Consider the following 14719-nt stretch of genomic DNA (forward strand, 5'->3'; position numbering starts at 1 on the left):
TTTTTGTATAGATTTGATCCAGGTTCGAATCCCATACTTTACATCTATTTTTCTCAATTTTAATTTAACGAGCCAATTTCGAGTCTAACACGAGCCGAACACGAACACGAATATTTATATCGAGCCGAACACGAACACACTGTTCACAAGCCGATTTCGAACACTAGCCGATTTCGAACACGAGCTATTTAGAACAAGCCGAACACGAGCCAAGCCTGAGCTCGCTCAAGCTCGGCTCATTTACAACCCTAACAGTATGATGTATAAGACTAGACTTGTTGAAAAATGTTTTCAACAAAGAAGATATTGCCTATGCAGTGGGAGTTGTAACTAGAGACGAGTAATCCAGGAAATAGCTTGGAGGTGCAAGGCTATGTGGACCCTATTGATATGTTGACTAAGAGTGTTACTCTTGAAAAACTGAAGTTTTGCACAGCTTCAGTTGGTCTTCTGGTGTAAAGACAAGTGCTTTGAGTTGCAGAGATGGAGGATTTATATTTGAAGAAAAAGGATTTATGTTTGAAGAAAAGGGCGACGCCGCCAGTGGAGGATATCAGTTTGAGGAAAAAGATGTTGCTGCCTGTGTACCAGTCTCAAAGTGGGAGATTTATAAACTGCTCCTACCTATGATTCACAAAATGTCGCCGCCCTTTGCTTCCTTAAGTCATGAACAGTCAGCAGTTCCGGAGGGAGGTGTGTGTGGTTCGAGCGAGAGGAGTATCGCTCTCCAAGGCTTCTTCTTCGGCGGGCTGGCTTGGCTCGCGACAGAAGGAAGAAGAAGAAAGACATCGCACGGTCTCTCCTTCAGTTTAGAAGCACAGCCTTTTAGTGTTCTTCTTCGGGCTTTCTCGGGATAAAGGAAGAGAAGTGCAACGAGTAGTTCCTTGCGGTAGAATGAAGAAGAAAGAAGAAGAAGAAGATTGTTTTCTCTTGGCTTCTTCTTGGTGACTTGTGGCAGAAGAGAAATTGAGTTTATTTCTCTTATAAGTTTATATTCTTCGGTGTATCTCGATGTAGAGCTTCTTCGGTATATCTCGGTGTAGAGAGAGAGAAGAAGAAAGACTGAATCACTTAAATATGTGTATTCCGTTGTGTTACTATTTTTTGGTGTGAATTTTCTCGTGTTATTTTTTGCTTTCGTCAAAGATAATTCTTCTATTTTATTCTATATGTCACAACACTAATTTCTTTTGAGTTGTAAGATTATAGTAAGAAGTATGAAGGGCAGGACTGCAACAACAATTAGGTTACCCTGCATCTGTTTAGATGGTTTAATGTTATGTGGATCAGCACTTCCCTAGACTCCCACAGGTGTAAGAGCCTCTGGTATTAGATAGTGTGAATTTTCTCGTGCTATTTTTCTCTTTCGTCAAAGATCGTTCTTCTATTTTGTTCTATATATCACAACACTAATTTCTTTTGAGCTGTAAGATTATAGTAAGAAGTATGAAGGGCAGGACTGCAGCAACAATTAGGTTACCCTGCATCTGTTTAGATGATTTAATGTTATGTGGATCAGCACTTCCCTAGACTCCCACAGGTGTAAGAGCCTCTGGTATTAGATAGTGTGAATTTTCTCGTGCTATTTTTCTCTTTCGTCAAAGATCGTTCTTCTATTTTGTTCTATATATCACAACACTAATTTCTTTTGAGCTGTAAGATTATAGTAAGAAGTATGAAGGGCAGGACTGCAGCAACAATTAGGTTACCCTGCATCTGTTTAGATGATTTAATGTTATGTGGATCAGCACTTCCCTAGACTCCCACAAGTGTAAGAGCCTCTGGTCACACCCTTTTGATTATACAGAATTCTAGAAGTCTACAACTTCATCTGCTTATTATGAGTTTCTCCTCAATTTTGCATAAGCAGCCTATTTAAGTCTGTTTTTTTTGCCTTTTTTATTTAATTGTCTCATCGTCGTTTGTTGAATGTCGAATAAATTGTATGAATTACCTTATTGAAAGTTTTTGTCACCTTTGAGGTATATTTCTTTTTCAAATCTGAACTATTTCTGAGTTGCAAACTTGACAAACTTGCTGGATCATTGGCTTTTTTTCATATTTCAAGAATTTGGCCTAAAATTGGGTAATTTTTCTAAATGAATGAGTACATTTTGGTTATTAGAAGATAGGCCATGCTTATGCAATTTCATCAATGAAACTTTGAACCTTTCTTGAAGGACTGCTATGTAAAGTTGAACCATTATTCGAGTGAACCTGTTAAGCAAATAGAATCTCTTGTTTTCTTTTTCTTTGTGGGTTGGGCAGATGGGGTAGTTTTACCATCTTATGCTGGTTATCTGTATACTAAGGATCAAAATTTCAACTCTGAAAATATGTACTTTGAGCTTTTTTCAATATTGTAGTATTATTATTAGATTTTACAGAGATTTACACACATGCTACTGACATGTTTCTTTGTCACTAAATAAAATCTTGTTTTTTAAAGACTTCTGAACATGTGTATTCGTATGTGTTACAACATAATCATTGAGAATTTATTTAAAGCAAAAAAAAAACGAATTGGCATTTTGTTGTTCTTTGTGATTTGTGTGATATTATTATAAATGAAAATAGTTGTGTTTTAGTTTTTTAAATTGGTGAGATTTGGGTGTTATGTATTGTTACTCTATTGCTCTTTTATCATGCTATTCTTCCCTTGTTGGACAGAATTATTGATGTCAGTTTTGTGCCCCAATTGACGGATAGTGAATGCCTAGCACACTTCTAAAATAAGAGGCTTGACTAGTTATCATTTTAACAATTTAGTAATGTTGATTATTAGGCGGATTGAAATGTGTCGAGTCTATTTTAGCATCCTTAGAATTTTGAGGGACGCTTTACAGTATACTCTTTTAGCTGCCAGCTTACTGAAATAACATTGATCTTGCCAAAATCAGGTTTTTTATTTTCATGAGTATTGAAAGCATCTTTTTTATTTTATTCAAATTTTTCTGAAGTTATTCATACTGTGTATTTGCCTAGCTGGTCGAATTTTATTGCAGCTGATAATGTTCATCTTTTCACACTAAATAATTTCAAATCAACGTTTCATGTATAACTTCACTATAACGTGTAGTAATTGAGCTTTCTTATAGGTGCTTCCTGCCCCTACTGATTCTATTTCTAGCCTCACTTTCAGTCCAAAAGGGAATTATATGGTAGCTACTTCTTGGGATAATCAGGTAACTATTCTAAAGAATACAAGCTATAGCTGAGCCGATTGCCTTTAGAGTTGTCATTTTTTAATATTCTTGGCATAGTTGGAAGTTTTAATTGGAGACCGTTATTGAATTTGTAGGTTAGATGTTGGGAAATTCTTGCTGGGAGTAGCCAGCCAAAGGCATCAATATCACATGACCAGCCGGTAAGGTGGTTGAAATTTTGTTCTGGGAGATTTACATACATACCATATCATTCTTATGTTTTTACAAATTTGACACTCACACTTTGATATTTACTTATCTAACACTTTAATATCATAATCACATCAAAATATTAATGGTATTTTTGACATGATGTTAATGATATGAATGTCAAATAAATAAATATTGAAGTTTGGATGTTAAATTTTGTAAATATATAATACTTGTGAGTTTTGTATGCAAAAATCCCCCTTTTGTTTTTTTGTTGAATTTTGCCTTTTTTTAATGCTTTTCCTTATTCCATTATTATCTGTTATTACTGACATGTTGAATTTTCTTCCATAGGTTCTATGCTCAACTTGGAAAGACGATGGAACAACTGTATTTTCAGGTGGCTGTGATAAACTGGTCAAAATGTGGCCTTTAATGTCTGGCGGCCAACCAACTCAAGTTGCAGCTCACGATGAACCTATCAAAGAGATTGCTTGGATCGAGCCATTGAAATGTCTTGTTACTGGGAGTTGGGACAAAACTCTTAGGCAAGTATAGATTGATTATCATATTTTTCAAATCAATGTTCATTCCAGTTTTTACTTTTGTGCAATGATATTATCTACCAACAACATTTAGCTAATGGGCTACTGTAATGGGAAGCTCATCACAAATCGTTGTAATATAGACAATTATGTGATATTTTGAATATTTCCTTAAAATGGGAATGCCATCCTTATTCAAATATACCTTGGCATGTGCCTACTGCTTGACCTTGTAAATGCCCGGTTTCTGATCATTTCTGGTGTTGAGCGTTTTGCCATGTCTAGGAGCATATTTATTGATTGTTCATTGTTTGCTTTTTATTTTTCCAGATAAGTTAAGAACACGGGGTTCAGATTTTTTTTGGATTAGGTTAGTTTTGCTTAATAATAAAATAATTGATTACAAGCTATATACCTTTTGTTTTATTTTCTTACCTATAATCTAATACTATATCTACTATGAAAGCAGTGAAGTGGGTAAGTGATGATAATGGGTGGATTAATGAAGCGTAGGGTAAAGGAGAAACTTTGTGTGCGCAACTTGGATACAAATATATTCAACTAGGGCTTAAGCATAAATTCATGCATTTCATTGTAGTAGTCGATATTCTGAATGCAACCATGAATTCTATTTATTGAAGAAGGCTATAAAGACGAGGTCAAAGATTTTGAAATAAAATATAATTCTATTCTAAATTAGATCTAATCCTATCAAAATATCTGAATTCAACCTAAGATTATCCAAAATGACAATTCAACATAATAAAATTAAACGATTAAAAACGTGATGGAATTTGTTCAAAATTAAATGACCCTAAAAATCTTCCAAATTTGTTCGGTTTAGCTCCTTTGTACGTGCTGGACTTCTTTGGACGTGAAAAAATGATCTATTATGAACTTAAAAAAATGACATATTGTGGGCTAAACTTGTTGAATTGTAATGTATCAATTCATTCAACTAACAGGGAACTCTTCTCTAAAATAGTTTGTTGGAGGTAAATCTTAACGTGTAAAAGTTATCATGGCCGAATCATTTGGTGGAAGAAGAGGCCATGCGATATAGGAAAAGCAACGTGAATTCAATAATAAACATATTTTGGGGCTTTATTGTTTAGCTCCAAACTTCATACATCCATATAATCTTTACAATTTAAACCAACAACGAACTAGAACCACGAAGGGATGATAGTGATAGTGCTAGCACAAACTCAATTGTTGGTAGGTGCTTGTTTGTGATCTTTTGAATTGATTTATTTCTACTGAGATTATCATAAGTGAATTGGAGATGATCAACTGAAGCTCTCATAAATAAAGATATTTTAGTACAATAATATATAGAAACTATCATCTTATGATTGACAATATTCTTCAACCTTGGCACTTCATCAGTAGAGGGTATGACTCAGGGCTTCGAACAAACCAAGTTGAGCAGAGTCAACCTTGGCACTTCATCAGTAGAGGGTATGACTCAACTAGGGCTTCGAACAACCCAAGTTGAGCAGAGCTGGTGCTTGTTCGAGCTTGAGCTTGTTTATTAGCTCGGCTCGAGCTCAATTTGAGCTTTTAGAAATATGTTTGAGCTTGAGCTTATTTATCAATCCCTTATTCGAGCTCGGTTTATATGGGGATTGTTGAGCTTATTTGACGAGCAACTCTTTTTGATGAAATAAACAAGCCATAATTGAGCTTTATTCTGGCTTTGTTTAAGTAGTTAGTTTGAAAAAATAAACTAGTTGTATCAAATAAATTTTATTGAGCCAAAAAATAGACATTTAAATGATACTATTTATGTAAGAGCTTTAATCGAGATGCGATTGAACAATAATAGAGCTTGTTCATGAGCTTTAAACGATATTGCTCATGAACATAAATGAATCGAAAAAGCATTCAAACTTGTTCTTTTTGCAATCAACTATTTACGAAAGTGTTTAAGTTCGTTCGATTTGTTAATTAAATGATCATGAATAAGCTCTAATCAAGCCGAGCCACTAGTAGATTGTCAAACATTCGGTTCATTTGCATTCCTAGGTTTAGCATTTGATATTATCTTAAACTTTACTTCAAGCATAATACTTAGGTGCTGGTAGCTTATAATTATCTTCATGACCTATTTCAAGGCATGCGTCGTACACATGTTCGTAAATAATATCATCATCTTAAAAATGATGATTGTAAAGTTTTGACATGTGTTGAGTTGGAAATTATATTCAGTTTTAGGTTCGAAGGACCACATTTAACCCATGTGGTGGATTGCATAGGACTAGACGGAAAACTTTTGATGATGTTTGTCGAAGATTATCTCCAAAATATCTTTGAAAACCTTTGATAATGATGAAATGATTGATAATCTTAAATGACAATGATCAACATAATCATGGTCAATATCACAATGTGTGTATACAATTTTCTAGTATAAGAATAGAAACGCGATATCATAATATGTATGTGAGTGAGATTTGAAAGGGAGCAATAATTGAGTGAGATTTGAAAGGGGGCAATAATGAACAGGAAATTATCAAAAGTGCAATTATATATTTAAGTGTATATAAGCTGTAACTTTTTTTATGAACGACAAATTCATGCATTTGCTTAGGGACTTTGGAGGGCATTGTTGATTCGATCGAGGTGCAGTTTACCCCTCCTTAGTAGCCTAGGATCTAGCCGTAGGATCTTTCTGTCGACTATTCCTGGAAAACTTGTGAAGAAGCCCTCCCCGTTAGCAATTCTGAACTTTTCTTCGCTCGACTTGACGTTCCATATAGTAGTTTTGACCGCTATTGCTTAGCAGGTAAGACTGCTCTGAAGGAACGCAGGGAGTATTCCTATAGGACTGTCGGCCTTAGGATTGACTGTACTCGTTGGTTTGGCGTCGCTGCGCTCTTTGCCGTCTTGTTTAATCTAATTCGAGCCGAGTTTTTGACGTGATTCGGGTCGCGACTCGACGCATTTGCGTCTCAATCGTCGACGAGGTCATCTAAACGACTCCGGATGACGAAATAGACTACGTCGATGCGTCCGGAACATTGATTTTGCCTAGAGGGGACATTCGTTTCATTGCGACGGCACGTCTTGGGGAAAATACATATTTAAGTGTTAATTATAATAATAAATAATATTTTATTATTATTATTATTATAATTAAAAACTTATGTTAAAAAAATCCTTAACCCAGTTTATTTCCCCTCTTTCGTTTCTCTTCCTCTCGCGCTCGTGGACCTCTGCCCTAACTGCGGTTCGCTCGGTTTCACCTGGCCCACTCCTTCGTGCCGTTGGAGTTTCGTCCCCGCGCTCGTTCCTCTCGCACGCGAGACAACCTCACAGGCGACCCATCCCCTTATTATTGCCGAGGATCCTATCCTCGCTCGGTTTCACCTGGCCCACTCCTTCGTGCCGTTGGAGTTTCGTCCCCGCGCTCGTTCCTCTCGCACGCGAGACAACCTCACAGGCGACCCATCCCCTTATTATTGCCGAGGATTGTATCCTCTGCTCCCGACCCTCCTTGCCGCAGAGCGTGGCCTCTGCGAGGATCGTATCCTCTGTGCTTGATTCTTCTGCTGTATCTTTTTAATCATTCTTCTCCTTCTATGATATTAGAGCTCGGTTTTGTAGCCCTGGGGGTATGCCGAAAAATCTCTGAGGGAGGAAACTCTGTCATTTTCTTTTCTGATTTCTTTAATTTTCTGGTGCTTGAATTGGTTTCCTCTTGATGTTGGAGGAGTTGAAGTTGGGGAGTGTCTTTAAAGTTCCTGTGTTACTTTCTTTTGCTTCAAGGAGGTACCTTTTCCCCTTTATGACATATTTCTATTACTGTGAATAAGAAGGTTGAAACATGGCTTTGAGATGATGCTAGCTCCTCTTTTCTCTTTTTGTTCAAAAGCAAGTTGAAATAATTGAAAACGTAGCTTTGAGCTGATGTTGACGCCTCTTGCAAGCATGTTGGGATATGTATTATGAGGCTTTTCATCTATTCTTATTTAGCATGAGATATTGGAGAGTTTATTTGGCCTTTCATGCATGTTTGTGGGCTCGGCTTTGGTTTCTTATGACTCTTCCTTGCTTGAAATATATGTTATGGGAGGATTTATTAAATTCGACAAGTCTTGTAACTTGTTTTGGTGGTTGGGTTTAGCACCTCACGAGGCATCACTTTGTTTAAACTTCTATTGAAAATTGTTTCATGCTTGAAATATTTAAGTTGAGGGCCTAAATATACTCTCGATGTTGTTGCTCTTGTTTAGACATATTTTGGCTCTATATCTTGATGTTTCAAAAGACATGTGAACTACTCTTTGGTTCTAAATGGGTCGGTTTCACCTTAAAGTAGCTGAAACTTTAATTTCTGTTAAAGCTTGAGTTTCTATCTATGCTTGGGCCCTGTTTTAACCTTGAGTGGCTTGGTTTCTCGTCTCCATTGGGGCTCGGTCTTACCTGCTCTAGCTTTTGACTCTTGCCTGATTATGAGGCTTATTTTTGTTTGATTTGGGGCGTGGCTTTATTCTTTTTATCCCTGCTGGTTTTCGGTTTGCCTAAAAATGGCTGGGTTTGGATTTGCTATCATATATTGCATTTGATTAGCCCTTAAAGCTTTGATTTGATCTCTTTAATCTGATTTTCGTTGAGGCTTTGGGGCTCCCTGCTAATTTTAAGGGGCTCGGTTTTGACCTCTGTTGGTGCTTGGTTTCATTATAAGGTGGTTGGGTGTAGATTTGCTATTATGGTTTCATTTGTTAGCCTTCAAAGTTTGGGTTTGGTCTCTACTGGAGCTCGGTTCTCACTTTGGAAGGGTTGGAGGTTGGGTTTTGTTGAGACATGGCTTTTGGTTTTTGTTGAAGTTTTGTCCTAGCTGCTCGAACTTTACTTATGGGCCTTGAAGGGTTCAGTTTGGCTTTGTTTGGGGGTTCGATTTGCTGGTCTTAGCTCTTATCCGAGAGCCTGTTTTTGGTGTTTATTCCTGCCCCTGCTCAAGAACTGTGGGAGGGTGCGGTTTTATTTGCTTTAACCCCTGCTAGGGGCTCAGTTTTGACATTTTATGATCATTTTTGGCTTAAAAGCGCGTACTGTGAAGAAATTTATTTTGATTTGGAAGAGTTCCATAGCTATTCTTGTTTGAAACATGTGGTAGCCCTATATTTTGATATTTTGAGGCATGGAAATGTTTTCTAGCTTTTATTGTGGCCTGAGTTTGGGCCTTAGCTGCTGCTCGGTTTTACTCTGGTTGGGAGCTCGGTTTTGTCTCGTTCTGCCCCTGCTTGAGAGGTAGTTTGGGTTTGATTTTTGCTTGCCTTAGCCCCTACCCGAGAGGTAAATTGGGTGTGATTTTACTGGCTTTAGTTCCTACCCGAGAGTCAATGTTTGTGCTTTATATTTGTCCCTAGTAGAAAGGCTTGGTGGCTGTCCTGAGCTGCTTCCTATCCCTACTCGTGAGACATACTGAAGGACCCTTAATTGGATTTAGTCCTTCTTGTTGGACTTGAACTACCTGGATGATTGTTGGTGGATTAAATTAGTCATCTCAAAATGATGGTTATGTTTTGCACCCTCTTATGTATATCAAAAGTCCCCAAGTAATTGATATGGGTTGCCTCTGTTTATGCCTTGGGTTGCGTTGGCCGTGAGTCTCTTTGGCCCTATTTTGCCTTGACCAAAAGTCTTGGTGGCTATACCCCCCTCTATTGACCCCGACCGTGAGCATTTCTCTGGTTCTATGGGAAGATTTTATGCTTATTTGATATATGAGGCTATTGGTTAATTTGGAAGTTGAAGATCCTAATTTTTGTATGTATTTGGAAATACTAGTGGTGGTTTCCCTGGGGTCACTTTCCTTTTGCTTGATTTATGAAGTTCGGGAGATTTTCGAATGTTTGGCTGAGAAGAATTGATTTCACAAAAGATATCTTTGGGGTTTGGATATCGGCGTTAGGAGGTCAACTTGACTCGGGTTAAACCATTTATAAAAATGTGACAAAGTGATATCCTTTCAGATTGATTCAAGGATCTTCGGGTCGTCCTTTTCAGGTCTTTTTTGTCATGAGTTTTGAGAGCTGATTCATCCTCCATTCTTTTCGATGTTTTAGGTGGATCAGTCCCCTCCTCTCTCTCACCCCATTTTTGTTCTTTTTTTTTTCCTTGCTTCTTGGTTCGATTTTTGATGCTTATGTCCGATACATAAGTGTCTATGTATAGTCTTTTGCTACACGTGAAACCATCAAGCAAGGTCGCAAGTAGGTCGGTTTTGTTTTGGGGCTTAGGGCGGTGATGACAAAGACACACCGGAGATAGAACAAAATGATATGTCATCCTACGACATCGGGATCCGATTCAGGAACCCAGTGAGCTGTAGGGGATGACAGTATCTTTCCCCGACACAAGACTAGCGGGAGTTGACCCGAACCTTCTTAGGTTGTTGGTAGCCTTATGCTCGATTCGTGGACAATTACTTTTCAAAATTGATAAAAACAAATTTGATAAGAACAGATACACCTTTTTTCTAAAATAAAAATACCTTTTTCGTTACAAATAAAATTGATACAACCCCACTTTTTGCATGTTTGAAACCTATGTACATGCTGAAAATATAAATTTTAAATACATTTTAAACATCGATTGTCTACTTGTTGATCACCTGTTTAGGCTAAGGAGCACCCTCCTGAGTTAGGTTCGACAGGACACTCTTCTAGTTGCGGGCTTTATACATCCGGGTGACCGAGTAGCCTTCGACGACCCTCGAGTACTAATATATAGTTGAGCCTAGCCCCGACCCGAGTGCTTGTGGTCACCCTCTTTTCAGACTTTTTCATATGTTTTTCCTGGAATTTTTTGGACAAAGCACTCATGGTCTTTTTTCGGAATTTTCTCATATTTTCTACAATTTTAATCGATTTGTCGATTCGTCGATTTCTTTGCATTTCTCTTGTCGTGAGTCTTTTGACGATCTTTCTTGAGATTTCTGGAAGATGTTTCTTTGTTTTCGTTTATATAAAATATTTCAGTCTGTTTACTTAAGTTTTATTGCTTGTACCTGTTGCATCAATTACACCTAAGGAACAACGGATCTCCCAGGTATACAGGTTTGTTTTATGTTTACAACATTTTACTTTCTTGTAAATCACCTACTTGTTGCATTTTTTTTTAACTTTTCCTTTACCCCGCATGCTGTACTGTTCTCTCTACTGCATACTCTACTGCTTGTCCTGTGTTACATATTCTACTGTTATGCTATATACTATACAACTTCAACATGTTCCCTGTAAAATATCTGAAGAACTACAACCATAGGGCCACTGGATTTGACATTATAACATGACACTCTAGAAAACTTAAACTCGTCATGACAAGGAGCTTGAAACTAGCGCGACAGGCAACACGATCATAGGGCCGCTGGATTTGACATTATAACATGACACTATAGAAAACTTAGACTCGTCACGACATAGAGCTTGAAACTAGCGCGGTGGGGCAGCACAACCATCTTCAACAGCAGAACATGTCTTCCCCAGCTAAATCATTCATTTCCTAGAAATTAAAATAACATTCATAGGATTTCGAGGTTCTTCGTCTAGCGCAACATAAATCCTCAACTTTTCGTTAGGCATTTGTATAGCTCTGTTGTACGATCTGAACTCTAACTCGTTTTAGGATTCCAAGGTTGTCATCCGTTACGACCTAAATCCTCACATCTTCCAAGCTATTTGTGTGATCGTTTCACACGAATATAAGCCCTAAATAGATAAAATTGGCAGGATAAAACACTTGAATAATTCTCATCGAAACTGAAGCCAAACCATAGGGTAGATTGAGAAGTCACCGAGGATCTCCTCTAAATATGTGACATCCCCTAGTTCTTCTTCCATTGTCGAAACTGAAGCCAAACCATAGGGTAGACTAAGAAGTCACCGAGGATCTCCTCTGAATCTTTGAGATCTGTGACATCCCCTAGTTCTTCTTCATTTGGATTCTGTAATAAATGTTCCAAATTTGAGTCATTCCTCTTTCACACATCTTTGTCCGATTTCGTTGAAAAATTCAATCCTTTTGAAGTTCTTGAAGGTAATTTTTCCTGATTTTTATCGAGAGTATTCTTAAGTGACTTCGGTCATTTAAGATGTAATTAACTATAGGAGTTGCACTTATAGAAAATTTTTCCGAACCCAGCTTAAAATAAACTCTATTTAATTTTTCATATTAAATAGGAGAATTTTGTCGACAAACAAAACGGTTTCGGAGACCAAACGGACGTCATATATGTCTTAGTTTATTTGATCGAGTCTCATTCTCAAGTCCGTGTTTATCCCTCGGGATAGATACAAGGTATGAGGTAATTTGAGGTAGAGTGCATTTTCATTTAAACTGTGAAAATTATGGGGTCAGTTTGATTTCATATTTTTCTAAACTTAAATCTATATGTAAATTAAAACGTCATTGTGAAGCGGACGACGAGATTTTGATTCCGGCGACCGACAGCCTCCTACGGGCGACTCATCACACCTTAACATTTTATCGCCGACAGGCATTTAAGGCTAAGATTGACTTCCGCAAAGCACAAAATGCTTAAGAAAAAAAGGCAAATTGATTTTGCTAAATTGCATTGTTTATGATGATATTTTGCCATTGGAGTTTGAGCAGCGAAGCTTATTTTTTTCGTGTGGTTTTGTGTTATGAGTTTCTCATTTCATCTTATTAAGTGCTTGTTGTCGAGGACATGCTGCCTTGATTTATGAAGAATGATGATTTGAGGTGGTTGGTGATCAAGTGTTTGATCGACAGCTTCGAACATAGAGGAGGTTTGGCATAAGGGTGGACGTTGACTGAGAAGGAGGATGTGTGTGGATGAACTAGAGCATGTGCAGAAGTGGAAGCAACGAGCATGAATGTTGGGGGGGATTATTGCAGAATGGAGTTCAGAGGCATACACAATGCAATGTGGTTTGGAGAGGGGTTCTTGATCATGATTTGTGCGTGATTATTGCTTAAGTGTTTATTTTATATTGTAGAGTTTAGTGTGAATTTTGTGATGAGCAGTTTTGGTATCTTTTATCGTGGGAGTATATGGATTCTTTTTTTTAATTATGGAGGCTATTAGGATTTGAGTTCAATAGAGTTTTAAAATATTTCAAGATTATATATGGTTGATAAGATTTGGAGTGTATAAATAAAGATTTAAAGTGCATGTTACACCCCAACTGGCCCCTTCTTTAAGGGTCGGTTGAGGTTTGACATAGGCGAACAATTTAGCCAGACTAAATTCTCACTAACACTCATCCTAACTTGTAAAAAATGAATTGTCTAATTAAATTACCGCGAACATATGTGATACATTGTATTTCATAACTTATTCATATATATACTCGGAAGTGTGGAAAATCATTATCTCAAAATATGAAAACTATACATAGCTGCTAGATCCAATATAAATAACATTTATATATGACTGTAAATCAGTAACATGAGTTATCATTGTGCCTTGTGTTTTAGTCTAGCAGAAAGTTACTAGCTCTGTGATGGGATCATGGGGGCCTGTACCTTGTTTCAGATGCTAATTAGGGCAAATCAAAACCCAGTACAATCATGTCCACAGGCTCAAGTACCCAACAGTACTAAAATGTTACCTGTTTCTGTTTAGATTAAAATGCACAAGCTTTATCTAGGTTTATTTAGTTTTCCTTTTTTTTCCTATCTGATCAAGTTAGGCTGGCTCCATTGAGCACAGTTCAATTGCCTAGATAAATGAGTTTGCCAAAATGTAATTAAAAAAGATATATTTTCATTACAAACAATCATTGAAATTAAATTTAACCAACATTTAAGCAAATGAATGGAGCATGTGAGATGTGTTGTATATTACAATATATAACAATACTCAACATCTTTTCAATCAGGAGAACCCTGAAGTGTGGGATATTTCTCCATTGTATTTTCATGTTATAAGCTTTGAATATTATTCCTGGCTCTCAGAGAATTCCTACTAGGAGTTGTTTTCGAGTGTTATTTTTTGTGTAAAATTTATCCCTGAATGTCCTTTAAACTTAGTAATGTTGTTAAGTGGTGACCAAAATTACAATACCGCCCCTATTATTTAGTCCTACAATGTTCAATACTGTGTCAACTTTATGTAGAGTACTATTTCTGAATGGTTGGCACTATTGTTGATTCACCATGCACAAAGGATTTTACCGCTTTGATGTCAAAAGCACAATTTGATTCACGGGCTTCAGTTCTCTGAAGGAAATGCTCACCCTTTGTCTGGTGAGTACTGTGTGGCCACCGAGATTGAAAGAAATATTAAACATATATCCTCAAATGGGAATCCTTTTTGTTAATGTGGAACTGCATCTAATTTAGTGCATTAAAAGTTGAGACAGAACATGAGACTTTGTCATGCAGTTGATGGAATTTTTTCTTTATAACAGTTAATGTTGCATAAGTGCAGTTTTTTTTTTTTTTTTTTTTTTTTTTGTTTCTGTACTTTTGGTTAATTGTCCATTCATTTTTTCTTCATCAATATTCCGACCATTAGTAATCACCCCTCTTTTGAATCTACGTAGGTACTGGGATACTAGGCAAGCACAGCCAGTTCACACTCAGCAACTTCCTGAAAGATGCTATGCTCTAACTGTGCGGTATCCCTTGATGGTTGTTGGCACTGCTGATAGAAATCTCATAGTTTTTAATTTACAAAATCCTCAGGTATGATGAGTACATATTTGGTCGAGTTACTTTCTAAGGGAAATTGGTGAATGTAATTTTATTTGTGAGATATCATGATGACATGCTTCCTGGACTTATTTATCGTTAATTTGAGAACCTTATATATATATATAT

At 37.0% G+C, this 14719-nt stretch overlaps 1 protein-coding gene across 1 annotated transcript in view; it reads left to right on the plus strand.

The window, feature by feature from the left end:
- The window catches only part of LOC110022482 (protein RAE1-like), a 51322-nt gene that overhangs the window by 4052 nt on the left and 32551 nt on the right, over positions 1-14719 (plus strand). The window contains 4 exon segments of the mRNA XM_020721444.1: positions 3099-3185; positions 3302-3367; positions 3711-3904; positions 14443-14584. Coding sequence (XP_020577103.1) covers positions 3099-3185; positions 3302-3367; positions 3711-3904; positions 14443-14584 — 489 coding nt within the window.

Source organism: Phalaenopsis equestris, unplaced genomic scaffold, assembly GCF_001263595.1.
Source record: "Phalaenopsis equestris unplaced genomic scaffold, ASM126359v1 Scaffold000192, whole genome shotgun sequence".
NCBI lineage: Eukaryota > Viridiplantae > Streptophyta > Magnoliopsida > Asparagales > Orchidaceae > Phalaenopsis > Phalaenopsis equestris.